We start from the raw sequence: 21,141 nt of genomic DNA, 5'->3' as shown, positions 1-21,141 counted from the left end.
TCACCTGTCAATGGCCCGAGACGTGCTGCTGCTTTATTGCTTAGCAACTTCCAGGTGTAAGTGACAGCGCCTCTCTGTAGTGCAAACATCTCTCCCCCTGGAGTCACCTCCCACACCCTGGCCCTGGCCCGGGCCTTGGAGGGGCGGTTCCGAAGCAACACCAGCATTGGTTCAGGCTGGCAGCCCCGCGCGGAGGGACCCTGGGAAGGTGGAAGAAAGCTTCCCGGAGGAGGTGACCTTTGAGGCAAAGGAATCGGTTTCGGTTGGCAAGTGTTGAGGACCCTTCACTCCTACAGCTCCTTTCCGCCGACCCATTCGTCTTTCCGTAGCTGGGGCCTCAAACTGCTCTCCAGAGCCTGAGGGGCAGGGATCCGTCCCTTCCAATTTACAAGGAGGGAAGTCAGAGTTTGACGAAGGGACCATGCAAGGTTGTGATTTTAGACAAATTTTTATCCTCACTTGAGGATAATTTTTCCATTGATTTTTTAGAGAGAGTAGAAGGGGGTGAAGGATTGGCCAGGGGGAGGGGGCCGGGGGAAGGCGGGGGAGAAACATCCACCTGAGAGGGACACATCGATTAGTCGCCTCCTGTATGCACCCCGACCGAGGCTGGGGATCAAACCTGCGACCAAGGTACATGTGCCCTTGACCAGGAATGGAACCTGCATCCCTTTGGTTGCGCAGGCTGATGCTCTAACCACTGAGCAACGCGGGCCAGGGCCAAGGTTATGTCTTCCTAATTGAATAGTAACCACAGGTGCCCAGCTAATGGGCTAGAGATTTGGATGCAAAACGCAAGGGAAATAGGCAGCCTTTGCCCTTGGGGAACTTGCTTTCATTGGCAAATAAGATCCTATCTAATAAAGAGGGAATATGCTAATTGACCATCACTCCGTCACAAAGAGGGCTGCACCCACAGCTGAGGCCAAGTTCCCATAAGGAGCCTTAACGAGCAATCAGCAGGGACCTGAGGCTACGCCCTCCCCTGCCTCCATGGGGCTTGATAGGGGACCTCAGGCCCCACCCCTCACCCAGCAGGGCTTGACTGGGGACCTCAAGATGCACCCCCAGTGCTGGGTTGGGGGAACTCAGGCCACTCCCCCACTCAGTGGGGCTTGACAGGGGACGTGAGGCTGCACACCCCCCCGCCCACCCCGCCTGGCAGGGCTTGATGGTGGACCTCAGGCCATGCCCCCCACCCAGCGAGGCTTGACAGGGGATCTCAGGTTGTGTCCCCCACCTGGCAGGGCTTGACGAAGGACCTCAAGGCATGCCCCCCACCCCAGTCTGGGCTGGGGGACCTCAGGCCACGTCCCCATCCTGGCACCGGGCCAGGGGACCTGAGGCTATGCCCCCTGCCTGGCAGGGCCTGACAAGGGTGGGACTGGCCAGGTCTGGATCTAGCCCAATCGGGGGGGCCACCCAGGTCTGGGTCTCACACGATTTTGCATGTGGGTGGGCAAGGACTTGACTCTGGGTCCCATGATGAGCCCCAGACTCTGACAGGAGGAAGGTTTTCATATACATTTTACTATTTTTCTTTCATCTCTGACACTTCTATTATAGAGAAAGGGCAAATGGCAATATTAAATTATTTCCTCTAATTAATCCCCTTTTAATGTGCACGAATTTCATGCACCGGGTCACTAGTATGTCAATAAAGCATCCAGAATAATTGCAAAGGTGCCGTGCAAATAAGTCACTTCCCCAGCTGTTTATCCAGCACTCTATGTGCAGGTATTTTGTGAGACACCTGGGCAGGGGCAGGAAGTGTTAGAAACAAAGGTAAATACAGTCCCAGCTCTTAAATACTCACAGTGTAACTGGCCTTGGGGGAGGCAGGGTGGCAGGAAGAGGCAGCTAACGGTGGAATACTGGGTGAGGCAAAGTAGGTTTACACTTGTGAGCACGCAAAACACAGTTTATTCTTGTATTATTATTTATTAATCACTAGAGGCCCAGTGCACGGATTCGTGCACATTAAAAGCAAATTAATTAGAAGGTGGAGGATGGGGTGGGACTGGGCAAGATGTGCTGGACACGCCCTGGAGCCAACCTCCCACGGTCCCTCCCCAGCCAGCCACACCTGGGGTGGTGCCGGGCTGGAAGGGCATCTGTGTAGTGAGAGGGGTCCCTCAGCAGGTGGGGTCCCTCGGCATGGCCTGTGGGGATCGGGCCGAACTGGCAGACAGACATTCCCTGAGGGGTCCCAGAGTGTGAGAGGGCACTCTGCAAAGTTACTGTTGCTCGGCAGCTCCTGCATTGAGCGTCTGCCCCCTGGTGATCAGTGCGCATCATAGCTACTGGCTGGTCGACCGGTTGCTTAGCCTTTTATATATAGATAGATTGTATTATTTTCCATATGAACCACTGTACGCCTGCTTCTGCCCCACCCTGTATGATAGCTGACACTGTGAAGACAGTAGGGGGGCAAGAAGTAAGTCTGGAGCTCCTTGGAATTTGGGGTTTGGGTAGAATTTTTCTGGGAAAAGTTCCTGGAGGAGGTGGACAATGTGATGATGCTGGAAAATAGTGACACAGGGAAAGAGAATGAAAGGGAAGAAGTAAGATTTTTTACGTACTTATCCTTCAGATCCAGTTCAGTAATCACCTCCTCCATGAAGCCTTCCCAGGCAACATGGGACCTTCTCCAGGAACTCAAAGCACCCCTAGTATAGAATGTATCTCATTGCTGTACTGGCTTCCTTGTGGCTTGTCTCAACTCAAGGGCCCCCCACAAAAGAAAAAAAGAAGAAAGCAAAGGAAAAAGGGAGGCCTTTGATTGCAGTGGGGCTGGGTATTGCACCCATCATAGTCTGCTTACCATTTTATTGAAATATAATTCACATACAGGAAAGGGCACCAATCCTAAGCATACAGCCCAGCGGACAATGCAATATGCTTACCTGGGTGAAACCACCACCCAGATCAAGTCACAGGATGTGTCTAGTGGCCCAGACACCGCCGGCTGCCCCTCCGTTAACAGGTCGCTGCCGCCGTGGCCGGAGGAGCTGAGCCAGTGGACAGCCGCAGGACACTGTGAAAGGATTTCAGGAGTTTGGGCTGCAGAAGCCCAGTGCTGGGGCCGGGTCATTATTTGTGAGGACTAACAGGGCAAGAGCCCCTAGACGTCCTGTAGGTGGCAGTGGGGAGCCACAGGGAGGCGCCTTTCAAGTTAAGCATGAAACCCTTCCTACCACAGTGCCGACCCCCAGGAAATAAGTAAGGTTCCCATTAATACAAGGTACCCGTCTGGAACAGGGCTGACAAACCTTTATCGGTGATGATGGGGGGAGGGGGAGAAGAGTGGAGGTGGGGGGAAGGGGGGAGGGGGCGGGACTTTACTGGAGATGGCTCCCTCCAACTCGGGAGCTGCTGATTCCGGAATTCTGCGACAGTAGCTCAGAAGACTCAATCAAACACTGTGGTTATGAATTGTTCGTTTTTCCAGAGGAGACGTTTTTATTTCTTTTTAAAAATATATTTTATTGATTTTTTTACAGAGAGGAAGGAAGAGGGATAGAGAGTTAGAAATATCAAAGAGAGAGAAACATTGATCAGCTGCCTCCTGCACACTCCCCAATGGGTATGTGTCCACAACCCAGGTACATGCCCTTCACTGGAATCGAACCTGGGACCCTCCAGTCCACAGGCCGGCGCTCTATCCACCCAGCCAAACCAGCTAGGGCAAGAGGAGACGTTTTTAAGCACAAGTACTGTGAGGCCCACCATTATCAGGGCTGAATAAGTATCATCACCTACAAGCCACCTGAGCCAGAAACCTCAGGGCTCCCCTCCCTGGTGCTCACGGTATTGGGGGGGTGGGGGGAGGGTGGAGCAGATGCTGGGGGCACTGGGACATGGGGCCAGCACCTGCAAGAGAAGTAGGTTGTCCCTATTTCATGCCAGGTTGTCACAGGGCACCACAACCTCCTCAGTCCTTTTAGCCCTGGCCCCCCCCCCCCCCGGGGTGAGTGGGCATGAATAATGGCTCCCACCACCCCCAGGACACCAGGGCAGGGGTGGCAGTGCAGGGCCTTACTGCTCTGCCTCCTGGGAACAATGCAGGGCCAGAGTCCGGGCTCAGGGGCAGGACCACGCCAGCACCACCAGCCCTGTGACCACCTGGGGTGAGGGGCCACCTGTGGGGGAGGCAGGCCCTCCAAGGACTCCCCACCTGCAGGCTAACATCCTCCCATCCCGACTCCTTCCGGGTTTTCCCAGCAAAACAGGAATTTCCCCCAGAACTCTTCTCTCCTAGAGCGTTATTTCCAGGTTTCTCCTGGGATTCCCCAGGTCACCACCCTCCCCTTTCTGTCCCCTCTGCTCCCCCAAATAGGAAGGAGGACGTCTGGACCAGCATCCACATCTTCCCCCCCCCCACCCCCCACCGCACCTGTCCAAGGAGCAAGGGACGCGCTGCAGGTGAGGATGGGCTACAGGCCCTTCCGCTGAGCTTAGGGCCAAGATGGGTAGCTTCTAGGGCTTTCTGTCCTAAGGGTTCTATTGAAAACCATGGAAAAATAGATGTAGGAGATTGTGCCTCCTGTTCAGAGGATGGGAGGCGCTGGCAGACTCTGAAGCCTCTAGTTTAGGAGGGAGGCTGGGGGCTCCTCTACGGCCAAAGCCCAGGCTGGTGTCTGGGGAAGGCGCTCTCCCAGCCTCTCCGCACGCACACGACCCCTCGGGCCTCAGTGTGCCCGGCTCTAAAATGGGCACTCGGGGCCCCTCCGACCTGGGGGCTGCGTAGGAAGGCTGGCGGGACCGGGAGCCGGTGGGAGGAGGGCGGCGTGGAGAGCGGCTCCTGGTTGGCCTTCCGACGCGGGGGCGGGAGAACTGTGGGTGCGGGAAGGATCGCGAGGCTGCACCGGACACGGAGCCCGCGGCCGCAGACCCGCCCCCACCCCCGGCCCAGGGGCGGGGCCCTCCCGGGCGCCCCTCCCGGCCCCTCCCCCGGCGCCGGCCTGCGGGCCAGCGGGCCCTCCGCGGGCGGCACTCGGCACCGCGCTCCGGGCAGCCGCCGCCGGCCGGGGCCATGGGCTGCGACGGCCGCTTGTCGGGGCTGCTCCGCCGCCACCTGCAGCCCACGCTCACCTACTGGAGCGTCTTCTTCAGCTTCGGCCTGTGCATCGCCTTCCTGGGGCCCACGCTGCTGGACCTGCGCTGCCAGACGCACAGCTCGCTCGCCCAGATCTCCTGGGTCTTCTTCTCGCAGCAGCTCTGCCTGCTGCTGGGCAGCGTCCTCGGGGGCGTCTTCAAGAGGACGTGAGTGCGGCCCGCGACCCTGCCCTGCCCGGCCCACCCCGGCCCTGCGCACCCCGGCCCTGCCCACCGGCCGGCGCTGCGACCACTCTCCCCCTCCGCCCGCTGCGTGTCCCCCAGGCCTCCACCACACGCCAGCTCTCCCGGGAAACTCTCCCCCGAGACTGGATTGTTTATTGGCCGCCACTCACCCCTGGAGGGGGTCAACCCAGCTCTCAGCCGCTTCCCCCACCCACACCCCGCGGGGAGAGGGGTGATGGAGTTTGTAGGGAGGGCCCCTCCTGCGCGGGTCTGAGGTCTGTCCTCAGCCTCTGCACCTGGGGGATTGGAAGTCAGGTGGAAGGAGAATGGGAGTGTCCCCTCCCGGCCTGCGAGGTGCCAGAGCCGGCTGAGGCTTGACCGAGCCCCGGGCGAGCTCCGAGCTCACCATCAGTTCAGATCAGCTGCCACAGGCTGTCGCTGGTCCCAGGTGGCACGGGCTCGAGGGTCCCGTGTGTTCCTGCTCCTGAGGGGCCAGGGGCCAGCGGCCAGCCCTGGAGGAAGAGGGCACCTGGAGGCAGAGCCCGTTCACCTGGGAGACCTCCCTCCAGGGCCTGTAGGGCAGGGGCAGGGGTCTTACCTATAGCGGGGAAGGTGGCCCTGTCCCTGTGCCAGCTCCCCTCCACTCCCTCACCCCAGTTACTCCGCCCTGGCCTCTGCCCAGGACTGGCCCTGGAGTGCCTGGCATGGCCCCAGAGACTTCCTTTTGGATTTCATTGCAGAGCTTCAGTCTCCTGCTTGATTTGGATGGGGCGCCTCCAGGGAGCCCTGTGGGAAGGTAGCAGGATCGCCCTCCCAGTGCAGCTGGGAGAGCAGAGCCAAAACGGGGCAGGGGGGGGGGGGGGGGCGTAGATGACTGGCAAGCCAGAAGCTGCTGGGAGATTTTTCTAGTCCCCGCGCGGCCGGGCGGTTTCCGGGGTTGCAGGGCCTGGAGCAGGCCCACAGCCTGGGAGCAGAACCTCAGTAGGGCTCTCCCAGAGACAGCTCTGGGGGGCCACACGGGGCCAAGGGCTACCCCTTTGGGCTCATTCCTAGAGGTATCCATGAGGGCAGGTTTTCCTGTCCGCCTCACTTCCAGAGCTGATGGAGAGGGGCACAGGTGTCATATAGATGGGCCCCACTTTAAGCCACTCAAATGGCAAAACATGATCAGTTGGGGAGCAATTATCCCCACTACGAAATTCTCTCGTAAACGGAAGAATTCTCCTCTGAATAAGCACCTCTCCTTGTGAATACTAACGTTTCTGTGGGTTTTGTGCAGGATATGGTGTATATGAGAGTCAGAAAATCTTTAAAAGCGTTAAGATCCATTCTGATTCTGCCTAGTGGTGTTTTTTAATTTACTCCTAAAATTGCATTTGACATACAATATTATATTAGTGTGAGGTGTACAACATAGTGGTTAGGCATTTATATACCTTGTCAACTGATCACCCTGCTACGTCTCGTACCCATCTGGCACCATACACAGGCATTAAAATATTCTTGACTATATTCCCTATGCTGTATTTTACAGCCTGTGCCTATTTTTATAACTGGAAATTTGTACTTCATAATCCTTTCACCCTTTTCACCCATCCTCCTCAGCCTCCTTCCCATGTGGCAACCATCAGTTTGTTCTCTGTATCTGTGAGTTTATTTCTGTTTTGTTTGCGTGTGGGTTTTTTTTTAGATTTCACATAGACTAGTAAGTGAAATCACCTGGTATTTGTCTTTTTTTTTCTGTCTGACTTATTTCACTTAGCAACATAGCCTCTCGGTCCATCCATGTTGTCACAAAAGGCCAGACTTCATTCGTCGTTGGTGGTCGAGTAATGTTCCTCTGTATTTATGTACCGCCACGTTTTTACCCACTTGTCTACGGATGGGCACTTGGGTTGTTTCCATATTTCGGCTATCGTAAATACGGCTGCAGTCCATGTAGGGGTGCGTCTCTCTTTTCCAATTAGCGTTTTAGATTTCTTCCGGGAGTGGAATTGCTGGTCCTATGGAAGTTCTGTTTTTAATTTTTTTTTGAGGAACGTCCATACTGTTTTTCACCGTGGCGGCGCCAATTTGCAATCCCACCGATTGTGCACGAGGGCTCCCTTGTCTCCACATCCTTGCCAACACGTGCTTGTTGATTTATTGATGGTGGCCATTCTGACAGGTGTGAGGCGATCGGCCTGGAGTTTAATTAGAGGTCGGTCAAGGTGTTTTTCTGGCTTTGTTCTTGTTTCCTAAGTATTTTGATTTGCACACGCTCCCTTACCTGCAACCTTTTCGTGCACTGAACCAAAAGGGGAATGAGTATCGTTCTAAATGGCAGGCTGTTGTGCCGGACTTTGTGAAAGATGGGGGGGCGGGGGGGGGCGCAGATACACGTCCAGGTGGGCCGTCTCTTCCTCGCTGGCTCTGCACCTCCCTCAGGCTCCTTACTCAGCAGGGGGCTCTGAACAGGCAGTGGAAAGGGTCTTAGGGTCTTGCAGCAGGAAACGTACTCCCAGAAAAGAAAACCGATCATGGCAACAATAATAACTAACTTTACTGAGCACTTACCCAGTGCCAGGCACTGCCCTTAGCACCCCACTTGTGTCAACTCACTTAGTCTTCACAGCAACCCTGAAGCGTTCTACTGCTATCTCCGTGTTTTGCAGAAGGGAGCTGGGGCACAGAGAGGTTAAGAGACGTGCCCCAGGTCCCACAGCTGTGCAGAGGCCTGGTCTGGGTGTGAACCCAGGCATTTGTCTCTAGAACCAGATACCGTGAAACGCCTCTTGCTCTATGAGTAGGTCCTTTTCAACTCTGCGGGGTACAAGGTATCTATCCCCTGTACTCCTGGGCCCAGGCACGGCTGACGCTCCCTGAGCTGACACTCCTGGGAAGGAAACTGTGGGCCTCTGGGGCTTCCTGCAGGGGGCAGAGGGGTGGGGGTAGGGCAGGGCGGATGGGAGGGGAGGGAGGGAGGGGGCGAGGGGGAGCAGGTGCTGGCAGTGTTTCAGGTGTAAATTCTGGACCTTAGTCCTTCCATCCCCAGGACAAAATGCTGGGAAGAACCCTCTCCTTTGGTTCAGAGCAAAGCAGTGGAAATGGAGGGATACCACAGGCTGGCCCGGCTGTAAATGGCAGTCACCACCTGGCCAGAGCTGGGGAGCTCATCATGACTCCCCAACAAACACAACCTCCACCAGCCCTGAAACCAGCCTCTAAAGCTCGATTCCTCGGGGCCTCCCCACCTCTCAGTTAAAGTGCTAATACCCCGCAAGTGCTTTTCAGCTTAAGTGATTACTGGCTTCTGCACAGGCTCCTGCTTGTCAGGGGGGGATTGGCTGAGCCGTGCAGAGGGCCAGCTGTTGCAGAGGAGTGGGGAGAGTGCAGAGCCTTGGAGAGGAGAGTCCCCGCAGCTTCTTTCTCTAGGATTCCTGCTCAGTTCTGCCTGCTGCTGGCCCCAGACCCAGGGCCAGGGCTGAATAGTTTCGGGATGCCTCTGTAGAGACATGCATTGGAGGGACTGGGTGGGGAAAGCCCTGGGTGTTAGAATGGGTGCAGGGGAGGAACCAGTGTGCACGCTGTTTGTTCTCTCTCTAGCTCTTATCTCTATCTCTAGCTCTAGCTCTAGCTCTAGCTCTCTTCTAGCAGAGAGAGATGTTGAAGGAGGCCACCACATGCAGGCCAAGAGGGAGAAGGGTGCAAATTAGGGCCAGAAGAATCAGGACTAGACCTTCCATCGGAGAGCAGGAAATAGCTCAAGTAAAACACACAGCCACGTGGTGGGCAGGGTGTGCAGGTATGTGCTTTGCCAGACAGGAAGGAGGAGGGGGTATTCAGACAAAAGTTGAGAGTGTCTTGCCTGGTTTCCCGGGGACCTGTCTAACCACCCTGGGCAGTTTAGGAGACCCCATTATCTGAAAGGCATCAGGGTAGGTGAGTGGCTTTCCGAGCTTCCCCGTCTCCTCCCAGCCTCACCTTGGCCTCTCCCCTGGATACACCCTCCTAACTGAAGTCTATTGAGTTCTTCCCCTCTTTGCCCCATTCACTATCTCCCTCCCTCCCTCCTTTCTTCCTTCCCTCCCTCCCTCCCTCCCTCCCTCCCTTCCTTCCTTCCTTCCTTCCTTCCTTCCTTCCTTCCTTCCTTCCTTCCTTCCTTCCTTCCTTCCTCCAATTCCTGCAAGTCCTGCCCTGCCCATGACCCAGCTCCACCTCCCTCCTGCCCCTTGCACGAGACCCAGTCTTCTGTGCAAGACTCCCCAGGCCCCTCTCAGACCTGCTTCCCCACGATGCTGGCTCCTGCGGGGACACAATACACAAGCCAGTTCCTTCCTCTGGTCTGGGCCCGTGGTTGGTTTCCCATCGAGAAAGCCTGCACCTCTTTCGCCAGCAGCTTGTTCACCTGGCGAACCTGGGGTCGCTCAGTCTGTGGCGACCAGGGGCAGTCATTTCCCCCAACCCTGGGGAGTGGAAGGCAGGCCAGGCTGCGGACACCTCACTGCTTGAGTCCTCCTTGTTTTGAAGCCAAGCAGCCCCTTGACCACACGAAGCCAGGTCAAGGTGATGGATCACGTGTGCCCTCTGGGTAAGGCAGAGCACCTGGCTGACAGGGTCAGCTTATGCTCAAGGTCACACTGGCGGGGCTGGCACCTCTAGGAGAGCCACCACCAGGCACGGGGCGGACCTGGCTCCTTGCCCTCCCTCCCTGTTCTCTCTAACCTTCCCTGTGGAGCTGGTAATGAGTAACTTGGACATTTCCCAGCTTCCTAAGGAACGCTCCCGGCACTGCCCACGCTGTTCCTGGGCCTGGGGCTCTTCCCATAACCGGCCTGATTTACCCCCTGAACCCAGGACCAGGGGAGGGCAGATCAACGACTCCACGCTGGCCTCTGCCAGGATTGCGAGTCAAGAAACTGGATCCTGGCTCAGCGTTACCCTGCCCTCCTTCCGTGTCCGGGCCCGGTTCCTGATCTGTAATATGAGGGGAGGCCTGCTAGGCCCTTGTCACTCTAGCTGTCCCTGGACCAGCCTCAGAGTCACCCCAGAGGGTGCTGCCGCGGGAACAGCACCAGCCTGTGCCCCTCCTGTCGGGCGTGCTTCTCTGGGCCTGGCAGTGCTCTCCGGGGGAGTCCGCAGGGAGGGGGAGCATGGGGCGGGGGCTGCAGGGGCCCGGGGAAGAGCCCGATGAGTGAGCAAAGGAGGACGGGCTGGGACAGCACTGACTGCCCAGCAGCTTCGTGAGGCGGAGCCTGCTATCCCCACGTGAGAGGAGGAGGCTGAGGCGCAGAAGCTACGTGTACGTGGCCCGCCCCAGGCCACCCCCTGCGAAGTGGCAAAGGTGGGCCAGGCCAGGCTTCCAATCACTAGTGTACCCACCGCACCCGCACTGCCAACGCTGTTTTGACATTTTTGTTATAATTTTCCATTATCCATAGTCCTGGAAGGGGCCGTTGACCAAACCATTAAGTGGCCAAGCCAGTTCGTATATTTCATTCTGGCTCTAGGGTGTGTCTGAGACTCCTTTTTCGTGGCTGGAGGGGGTGGCTAGTAGGGAGCACGGGGGAGATTGTGGGAGGGGGTGGCCAGCAGGGAGCACGGGGGAGATTGTGGGAGGCGGTGGCCACCAGGGAGCACGGGGGGAGATTGTGGGAGGCGGTGGCCAGCAGGGAGCACGGGGGAGATTGTGGGAGGGGGTGGCCAGCAGGGAGCATGGGGGGAGATTGTGGGAGGGGGTGGCCATAGGGAGCACGGGGGAGATTGTGGGAGGCGGTGGTCAGCAGGGAGCACGGGGTGGGGGAGATTGTGGGAGGGGGTGGCCAGCAGGGAGCACGGGGTGGGGGAGATTGTGGGAGGGGGTGGCCATAGGGAGCACGGGGGAGATTGTGGGAGGGGGTGGCCAGCAGGGAGCACGGGGTGGGGGAGATTGTGGGAGGGGGTGGCCATAGGGAGCACGGGGGAGATTGTGGGAGGGGGTGGCCAGCAGGGAGCACGGGCGGGGGGGGAGACTGTGGGAGGGGGTGGCCATAGGGAGCACGGGGTGGGGGAGATTGTGGGAGGGGGTGGCCAGCAGGGAGCACGGGGTGGGGGAGATTGTGGGAGGGGGAGGCCATAGGGAGCACGGGGGAGATTGTGGGAGGCGGTGGTCAGCAGGGAGCACGGGGGGAGATTGTGGGAGGGGGTGGCCAGTAGGGAGCACGGGGGGATTGTGGGAGGGGGTGGCCATAGGGAGCACGGGGTGGGGGAGATTGTGGGAGGGGGTGGTCAGCAGGGAGCACGGGGGAGATTGTGGGAGGGGGTGGCCAGCAGGGAGCACGGGGTGGGGGAGATTGTGGGAGGCGGTGGCCAGCAGGGAGCACGGGGGAGATTGTGGGAGGGGGTGGCCATAGGGAGCACGGGGGAGATTGTGGGAGGGGGTGGCCAGCAGGGAGCACGGGGGAGATTGTGGGAGGCGGTGGCCAGCAGGGAGCACGGGGGAGATTGTGGGAGGCGGTGGCCAGCAGGGAGCACGGGGGGATTGTGGGAGGGGGTGGCCAGCAGGGAGCACAGGGGAGATTATGCAGAGCCTGGTCTCGGGAAGCACGCGGTGCACAGCTCTGGCCGCCAGAACATGAGCCCCAGGGGTCCCTCTCTGTTCTAAAGAAATTGGTTCCGGCTGGTTTGGGAATGCCCAGGAATGGCCCTGCGGACCAGCTGGGAGGACCAGCGGGGAGGACGGCAGCCTGGGATCCACACGCAGCTGCCCCCATTCACTGGGAACAGTCTCCATCCCCTCATGCCCAGGAGCCCAGGCCCAGCTGGGTCAGCCCGCCTGGGCCTCAGCCGGTGGGTGCAAGCTCCCACCGCTGCCCAGCAGGGCCAGGCGAGGCAGGGAGGGCACTTCCCGGGCAGGCTCCCCCTCCTCTCCTTTCTGCCGGCCTCTATGCCTCCCTCCTACTTGTCACTGGGCCTGGGCACGAGTGTCCTTCTCAAGAATGACAGGGTGAGAGGGTCCAGCTGGGAGAGAGGAGAGGCCTGGACAGGGCAGCCCACCGGCCACCAGCCCTCCCCCAGCCCCTTTCCCTACTCAGCACCTTCCTGGCATGTCTCTGCCACCGCCTCTGCCGCCCCCCTAGTCCCACATCAGCCCCCTAGTCCCCCATGCTTTCCCCGCGCCGTCCTGTGCGCTGGGATGAGACAGGCCTTCCTCAAGCACTCGTCCCATTTCCCCAGCCGCATTCAGCACCTTCTCAGGGCCGAGCACAGTGCCAGGCACGGGGTCCCACAATGCACAGGCGGCAGCAGGTGCCTGCGAGGAGGGGGGCGACGAGGCCAGCAGTGCGTCTGGAGCTCCCATAACACCCGCAGAGGGACCTGGGGCTCATGTTCCAGCGACCGTAGCTGTGCACATTGCTTCCTGAGACCAGCCTCAGCACAGCTCCCTCATGCTCCCTGCTGGCCACCCCTCCACCTGGCGGGGACTGTGGTCCAACACCAGCCTTCCAGCCACACACACACACGCAGGCACACACACACATGCACGCATGCACACACATGCAGGCACATGCAGGCACACACATGCACGCGTGCCCTCCTCCATGGATGTGGAGCATGGCATGGAAGACCTGGGGTTGAGTCCAGGCTCTGTCAGCTACTTTCTCGGCCTTTCTCAGCCTCAGTTTACTTTGGGTCAGCAATGGCAAAGTCTGCCTCACAGCATGGTCATGTGCAGGTGTCTTGGACACTAACGTGTTAGTCGTTGTCGTGTGAACTTTCTCCCGTGCCCCAGCTCCTTCCCGTCGCGGTGACTGAGCCCGGCCGGTCCCTCGACCTGCCCCAGGCCGGATGACGGAGCGCTCGCTCAGGGCTCCGGGGCAGGTGGCCATGTGCCAGCTCTTCAGGAGAGCACCTGTACCCGGGCATCTGTGCCTTCCCCGGGGGGTGAGTGAGTGGTGGGGATGTCACCGCTGTGTCCTGGGTCAGCGCAGGGGACATTTGAAGGAGAGAGGGGCCCTCTTGGGGTCCCTGAAGTCGGGCCAGCCAGGAGGGTGCAGCATCTGGGCTCCTTAGCCATCTGTGTCGGGGAAAGAAGGGGAGGGAGAGCTGTTATGAGAGTCCTGCGTTTTCAGTGCCCCATGGAGGCGTGAGCATCACCCGTGTTGGCATCAGAGGCAGGTGACTCAGGGAGCAGCCCAGGCTGCCAGCGCTGGGGGCCACAGAGCAGGGCTGGCGGGCCCGGGGCAGGGACAGGGCGTCCCTGTTTTCCTCCCAGTGGCTAGGGTGAGCGAGCTTTCCCACGCCCCTCACACCGTGCGGAGTGGGAACAGGCAGGGGTCATGGTCAGTAAACTGCCTGGCAGATCAGCCTGGAAACAAGAAAGAGAAAATAACGGACTGCTGCGGTCAGCAGAGCCCTCTGATAAAGGATTTAATCAAAGATGGGCAAGATGAGAGCTGAGCCAAGGGCGCAGAGGCCGGAACCTCCGGGGAAGGCAGCGGCAGGGCCTGGGGGAGCTGCCGATTCAGACGCATCTCGCCACGTGCCCTGCACCTTCCCACGCTCAGCAGCCAGAGGCTGGCAGGGCCTCCCCAACTCCTCATAAGTCGAGAAGGTTTCTCCACAGCTTCTCCCTCCCAGAACCCCTTGCTGCCCAGCCTCCTTCCTCCCCACATCAGCCTTGCAGGCTGGTCCCAGAAATACGAGGCTTCCTTCCTTCCTCCGAGAGTGGTTGTCAGGCAGGGTGTACGGAAAAGACCTGGACAGAGCCTCAGGCGCCCCATTCATCCCCTCTCTCGTCCATTCATTCCCTCGTGGGGGACAGGCCCTCCGCCCACCTGCGGTGGGCTCCTCCGGGGGATGCCTCTCAGTGGGGGTGCCCACAGAGCCCCCCATCTGGATACTTGCCAGATACAGGGCCCAACAGCTCTGCCCATCGAGGGGTCACCAAATCGCCCCGACACCTCGCTGCGGGGCCTTGGGTTCAGGGAACGGTGCTTCATGCATGTGGCCCAGTTCCCTTGAAATACTCAAACCAGACTCCCCTCTAAGCATTTACAGGTAAACAATGTAGACTTGTTGTAATAAAATAATAGCAGTTACACTTTGTTAAGGCCCGTGTGTCCCCGCACATACTCTCCGGAGTCCTCACAACATGGCCCCTGAGGGGGGCTGCTCCCTGAGACTTGGGCTCGTTCAACATCTTGCCGGCAGCCCAGAGCCTCTTCCCAGCATCCTTTCCCTTCCACCCGGCATAGGGGGCCTGCCCCGCGGGCTCCGGGCCCCTCCACTGACCGCGCCCCTCCCTGACCGCAGCCTGGCGCAGTCGCTGTGGGCGCTCTTCACCGCCTCTCTGACCATCTCCCTGGTGTTCGCCGTCATCCCCTTCTGCCGCGACGTGAAGGTGCTGGCCTCCGTCATGGCGCTGGCGGGCCTGGCCATGGGCTGCATTGACACCGTGGCCAACATGCAGCTGGTGAGGATCTACCAGAAGGACTCGGCCATCTTCCTCCAGGTGAGCCCACGTGGGCACGCGCTGGGGGCGGGAGGGGCCTGGCCCTCTGTCCGTCTCTCCCAGCGCCTCTGCCCAGGCCTCAGGGTGGTGATGCAGAAACGGCACCAGGGGCGCAGTTCAGTGTGACCAGCGGGGCCGGCGTCTCTGGACGTAGAAACGGCCCTGCCTGCAGGGTGCTCCCGGGAGTCTGAGCACCCACCGGAGAGTTTGCTGTCCCTGGGAAGTGACGTGACGGGGGGCTGTGTTCCTCCTGTCTCCTTCCACCCTCTGCATTTCTTCTTGTTTCCTCGTCCTCCTGTTACCCAGGACTCCAGCCCTCTCCCCTTTGGTGGATGCTAACAGGGGAACAGCCCCCCCACTGGGGGGTGAAGATTTGGGAAAGGAGGGAGAGTAGCCACTGTCGTCATCATCCCAGGACACGCGGGTGGCTGGGGAGCTCACTCCCTCTCCTGCCTCTCACGCCCTCGCTCCCACCTGGGCCAGGCAGGGGCTCCCCGAGGGGACACAGACGCGGGTGGGGTATGACGCCTGAGCCATCACCCCCCATTCTACCTCTCCTTCCCCAGGTTCTCCATTTCTTTGTGGGCTTTGGGGCTCTGCTGAGCCCCCTCATCGCCGACCCCTTCCTGTCGGAGAATAGCTGCTTGCCGGCCAACAGCACGGTCAACGTCACGGCCGGCAGCCACCTCTTCCACGCCTCCAGGGTCCTGGGCCAGCACCACGCGGAGGCCCGGCCGTGGGCCAACCAGACGCTCCCCGGGCCGTCCCCGCCAGACGGAGCAGGAACCCGCGTGTCCTACGCCTTCTGGATCATGGCCCTGATCAACGTGAGTGCCCCTGGGTGGGCGGGTGGGGCGGGGACTAGCAGGCAGTCACAGTCGCGAGCACCAGTCCATCCCAGCTCCTGCTGAGGATTTTTCTGATTCTGAGAAACGGGTTGGGGCTGAGAGTGCCCTCGAGAAAGCAAGCAGGTGGGAGAGCTGACCCCCAGGATTTATCTGAGCACAAGGAGGGCTGCGAAAGCTCACCTCCCAGTCCTTCGGGGCGGCGCCCTGTGACTGCAGTTCGCCGGGGAGACAGAGCAGGGCAAGGGTTGGCCCAGGGAAGTCAGGGCCCACTTGCAAGTCGTCAGGTAAAGGTGACCCTGGGCCGGAGGCTGTGGGCCAGGCCGGGCTCTTCTCCGGGCTCCTGAATGGAAACTGACTACCTCACTGGACTGGGTCAGACACTGAGGCCCCAGCTCACACCCTATCAGCACAGACTCGGGTCTCTGGCTGGCAACCTCCGCTGCTGCTCTGTAACCCATGCCCGGTCCTCCCAGGGTAGCCTGGGCTGGGGCAGAAGGAGAGGGGGGAGATTCCCCCCACCCCAGCCTCTGGTCCTGTTTGGGGGGAACTCAGGAGCAGCCCTGGCCTCCCGGCTTGAGCCCAGCAGGGGCTGGGAGTGGGGAGTGTTTCGGTGGCCACTGGCCTGCTGACTGGGATGGAGTCACCGCGTGGCTTGTCACTCTGCCTTAGAGCTTCTCCTGCACTAAGCCGACTTGTCACGCCCAGAGGCGGGCCGGCTGGGTTCCGGCAAGACCGGCAGCTGCCCGGCTGCTGCTGGGACTCGGGGTGCTGCGGTGCACGTGGCACTGAAAGGGGCTCTTGAGACCACCGGTCAGTCCCTCTGAGCCTCGGTGTCACACCGTCACGGCTCAGCGCCCTGATGGGGGCCAGCAAGAGGCCAGGCCAGGCTGGAAGCCCGACTCCTAGCACAAACTCCTGCCTGCAGTCACTGCTCAGTGGCCTTCCCTCTCCTTTGTAACTTCCTGTTCCCGGAACAGAATCTTCCCCTCTCCCTCCGCTCCTTCCCTCGCCTGCCTGCCCATCATTGCTTGGGAACAACGCCGCGTTGGGCCGCGAAGTCCAAGGAGACCCTGCACAGGGAAGGAGCAGTGTCAGTACCATGCCAGCTGGGACTCTGGGGCCAGGAGGCTGGAGGTGCACAAAAGCCCGAGGCTTCCTCCTGCCCCCCAAGGAGCAGGCTGGAGGCGCTTTGTTTGCTGCGGGGTTTCCGTACTTGTTCCATCGCTTTGTGTCTGAAGGTAAACCGCCCACACAGAAGAGAACGAGGCCGTGCAAGCGAGCATGTGGGCGATGGTGGGTGGGCGTGCATGCACACACACACACACGCACGCACACATATACACATGCGCATGTGCGCACACACATGCATGCACACACACACATACACATGCACACACACGCGCACACACACACACACACTTCCCACCTGGCACTCTCTGACTTTCAAGGTGGCTTCTTCTGAAAATGAAGTGTGTTCCTGTGGCAATGCCAGGTGTGACGTCTCCCCACCACCCACCTCCCTGGAAGCCCCGCCTGAGTGACTGGCCCCTTCGCAGCCGTGTGCCTTGGCCCTCACTCGGGCATTGGGCCTTCTGCACCAGCGGCCTCGCGTGGGTTCCTGTTTCCCCATCACAGTGGTCGGCAAACCGCGGCTCGTGAGCCACATGCGGCTCTTTGGCCCCTGGAGTGTGGCTCTTCCACAAAATACCACGTGCGGGCGCGCACGTACAGTGCGACTGAAACTTCGTGGCCCATGCGCAGAAGTCGGTTTTCGGCCAGGGCGAGTCTATTTTGAAGAAGTGGTTCTAACGCCGAGCCACACTCAAGGGGCCAAAGAGCCGCATGTGGCTCTCGAGCCTCGGTTTGCCGAACACTGCCCCATCAGACCGGAGGGAGAGCTTCGTCACCCCAGACCCGGCCTCCGGAGGGCGGGAACTGTCTCCCTCCATTCGGGCCCACTCTGTGGCTCTCACTCTCCAGGCAGAGTCTGACCTTGGACTTACTTTGGAGGGTGGAGGGAGGCTCCCAAGGTGCCCGCAGGGAGGTGCCAGCACAGGCTGGTGTGCAGGCGGCTTGGAAAATGCTGGAGCGAGCCAGCCTGGCTGCAGGCTGGGGGAGGCTCCCTCTCCGCAGCCCGGGCACACTCCCCCCTCCACCCTCCGTCAGCCAGAGGGGCCCGCGGCCTCGGGGAAACCTCCAGAGCTCCCGAGCCTCCTCTTTCCTAAGAGGAGGAGCTGGGTGGGATGCGGCAGCGAGGGCAGAGGCCGGACTGGATGAGGCGCTCCTGTCAGCAGGTGGTTAGACACATGCAGGGCACCCGAGGGAGGTGGCAGAGGCTTCTCCGGGCACCTCAGACGGGAGACCCTTCTCCCTGCTCTGGGAGTTCATAACGCCTCAGCAGCCACCCTAACACTGGGCTTGGGCGTGTTGCTTGTGGCAGGCATTTTTAAATCAAAAGGAGTCCGAGTCTCTGTTTCCCATTTAGACACCAAGCCCCTGAGGACAGCCCCTGCCTCCCAGGGTAGAACATCACCCAGACAACTCCCGAGGGTGCCCGGGGGCCAGCCCCGCTCTGCCCGAAGTCAGCTGTGTGACCCGCGCTAATGCTCGCTGGGTCTCTGGCTTACCTCTCAGGTCTCTTCCAGTCCTAACAGGTTCTGACTAAGTGATAACCTTGAGCCTCCTTGGTCCCATCTGGAAAACGGGGATAATAATCCCCCAGCACGGTTTATAGAGCCGAGGTGAACCAAAGCAGAACTTCTTTGGAAATGAGTTGACCTCTGGCACCTCTCCTGGCCAGCAGAGGCCCGGTGCACGTCTAAGCTTTGCAGGTGGCACGTGCCTGTCTTTTCAGGGAAACAGAGGCAGTTCAGGCTGGGCAGCAATTCCACCAAGCCTGCGCGGGGTGGAGGCTGCATTAGCTGGGCCGCCTCTCAGGTGGGCGCCCTTGGAAAAGAGCTGTCTTCTCCCAGGACCGCGCAGACCCGCGCCCCACGACCGTGCAGCGAACGCAGTGGGCCAGGCGTGGGAAGGGGGGAGCCTGGCGGGAACAGGGCTCTCCTGACCCTCTGCCCACCCCCAGCTCCCGGTGCCCATGGCTGTGCTGTATCTGCTGTCCAAAGAGCGGCTGCTGACCTGCTGCCCGCAGAGGAGGCCGCTGCTCCTGTCTGCAGATGAGCTCGCCCTGGAGACACAGCCTCCCGAGAAGGAAGCCGCCTCCTCGCTGCCCCCAAAGGTTCAGTCACACCCAGGTGGGGGCTCTCACGAACCTTCATGTCACCGCCCCGCACCGAGGCTTCTCCGGGAACCCCTCCCCCAGAGGGTGACGTAGGTCACAGGCGATAAAGGTTGGAAAAGGACCTTGGCACCAGTGGTCTCACGAGGCAGGAGGTGGAGCAGCCTGGCCAAGGGAACCAGGAAGGCAGGCTTCCGGCTGCAGCCTCCATTCTGCCTAACCGTGCTGTGTGACCTGGGGCAAGTTACTTGACCTCTCTGAGCCTTGCTTCCACCAGGACTGTGAGGTGGACAGGGGCTGATTCTAACAGATGGTTGGTTGAAGCTAGAGAAGGTAGGAGGCAGTGAATGGTCCTCCATGCTGCCAGCCACTTCCCCTGGGCACGCAGGGGGACGGGGCGGGAGCGAGGCTCAGCCCTGCTCTTCTGTCTCATCCAGCGCACGAGGACCTGTTCAGCTGCTGCCAGAGGAGGAACTTCAAAGGGGCCCCTTACTCCTTCTTCGCCATCCACGTCACAGCTGCCCTGGTCCTGTTCATGACCGATGGGATGACGGTGAGCCTCCCCTCGGGGGGCGCCTTCCTGGGACCCTCCACCCGAGACTCCGATCTGGGGATGGCAAGAGCAGGAGAGAGGCATCGAGGTTTCCTAGAGACCTCACCCGTGGTTCAGTCGATCCAAAACTTTAAATAAAAGTTCTGGGGTGACTGTTTCCAGAATCGCTCACAGCCCCTTGGTACCACGGTCTTCTGTCCCAGCCAGTGGTTTACATGTTCGTTAACTCTGGAGAGAGGGGCCTATGGGTTTGTTACTACGTGCAGGCTACCCCGATTTTTTTTTAAAGGGGCAGAGCCCTGTTCTGCCAAGCAGAGGTCATGCCAAGTGAACTCAGGGGCACTCTGCTCCCTGGAACACATTCCGCACCTGGGCTCCTTCGCCATGTCGCACAAACCAGCCGCAGACGGATCGGGGCCCGGCGGTCCAGTCCGCTGGTGACCTCTGTCACACTGTTTAATGCCTTTTTCTAGAAACCTCTAAGGGTTAATTAGGACGGTGTGAGTGGCTGATTCGCTGATGGCCACGTGAGGGGCTCTCCAGGGAGAAAGTCCTGGCGGCCACTGCTGGTGACTTCCACCTCGCAGTGTGACCGCGGGCAAGTAGCTGCTCCCCCCTCTCATCTGTAAAATGAGATGCTTGTACACACACCCGTTAGCAGACGTCCTTCAATGAAAAGCTTTCTGTGGAATCAGGACAAATAAGACACGTAGTGGGCCCGGATCTGGCGAGGGGCCACGGAGCCTCCGCCCCTCCCTGGACCCCGAGGCCAGCGCAGGTGCCGTCCGGGAGCCGTGGCGCCCGGGGTCTGTGCTCAGCTCCGGCCCGTGTGCACTGTGTGACCTTGGCCCCAAGCCCGCCCTTTGCCGAGCGTCTCGGAGCAGGAGGGTCCTCCCCCAGGGGTCTGGTCTGGCCGCGCTGCGGGCGTGCTCAGCGGACCTGTCTCCACAGGGCGCCTATTCCACCTTCGTGTACAGCTATGCCGTGGAGAAGCCGCTGTCTGTGGGACACAAGATGGCTGGCTACCTCCCCAGCCTGTTCTGGGGCTTCATCACCCTGGGTCAGCTCGTCTCCATCCCCGTCTCCTCCCGCGTGAAGCCGGCCTCCATGGTTTTCATCAATGTGGTAAGTGGCCTCCTCTCGCTTCTTGGAGCCTCAGAGAACCATTCACTCCTGGCCCTACCACGGCCCCAGGCCTCCGCTCAGGCCTGAGCTCTGCCAGTGGGGTGGGATGTCAGGGTAGAGGGAGGGAGATGCTGGGGAAGAAGGATGGAGACCCAGGAAGTGGAGCCTACCCCAGCGCCCTTAGAGGGGGCACACAGTCTGTTTAAACCTCCAGGGACTGGGCACTCATTCCCTTCCCACGTAGCCCCATCTATGGTCCCTTCCTCCCTCTGCCCTCCCCCCATTTGTACTCGGACAAGGAAGGAGGTGATTCCTGTTGTGTGTGGGTAGGTCCCAGCTCACAACCTAGCTGCAAGGGAAGCAGGTTCTGGCGTTGGTCCTGTGCCCTCCTTGGTGCCCAGCTGGCAGAGCCTTGTGACCAGTGGAAGCCAGGGAACCCCTGGCCTTCAGAATCACCCGCCCTGGAACCTGGCATTTGCATTTTGAAACTCTCCCAGGCGATTCTCAAGTAGCCAGGCTGGCATGTGGGCCGCCTTCCAGGAACTGGTCTACCCAGGAGGCATGGTGGGGGCCTGAGTGATGGGTCTTAGCTTTCACCCTGAAATGTATCTCTGTCACCACCTAT

The 21,141-nt window shown here is 60.0% G+C and overlaps 1 protein-coding gene across 2 annotated transcripts in view; it reads left to right on the top strand.

Moving 5' to 3' along the window:
* The first annotated feature begins 5,016 nt into the window (after positions 1 to 5,016).
* MFSD4A (major facilitator superfamily domain containing 4A) overlaps positions 5,017 to 21,141 on the top strand; it is a 30,610-nt gene continuing 14,485 nt past the window's right edge. For both annotated transcript variants that reach the window (XM_079762193.1, XM_079762192.1), the window contains exons 1-6: positions 5,017 to 5,265; positions 14,557 to 14,755; positions 15,322 to 15,582; positions 18,686 to 18,854; positions 19,276 to 19,391; positions 20,343 to 20,516. In XM_079762193.1, coding sequence (XP_079618319.1) covers positions 5,036 to 5,265; positions 14,557 to 14,755; positions 15,322 to 15,582; positions 18,686 to 18,854; positions 19,276 to 19,391; positions 20,343 to 20,516 — 1,149 coding nt within the window. In that variant the 5' untranslated portion in view covers positions 5,017 to 5,035. The remainder of the gene's footprint in view (positions 5,266 to 14,556; positions 14,756 to 15,321; positions 15,583 to 18,685; positions 18,855 to 19,275; positions 19,392 to 20,342; positions 20,517 to 21,141) is intronic.

The sequence above is a fragment of the Cnephaeus nilssonii genome, assembly GCF_951640355.1.
Source record: "Cnephaeus nilssonii genome assembly, chromosome: 21".
Taxonomy (NCBI): Eukaryota; Metazoa; Chordata; class Mammalia; order Chiroptera; family Vespertilionidae; genus Cnephaeus; species Cnephaeus nilssonii.
Note: the sequence above shows the minus strand (reverse complement) of the source record. Positions and strands in the feature narration are given on the sequence as shown.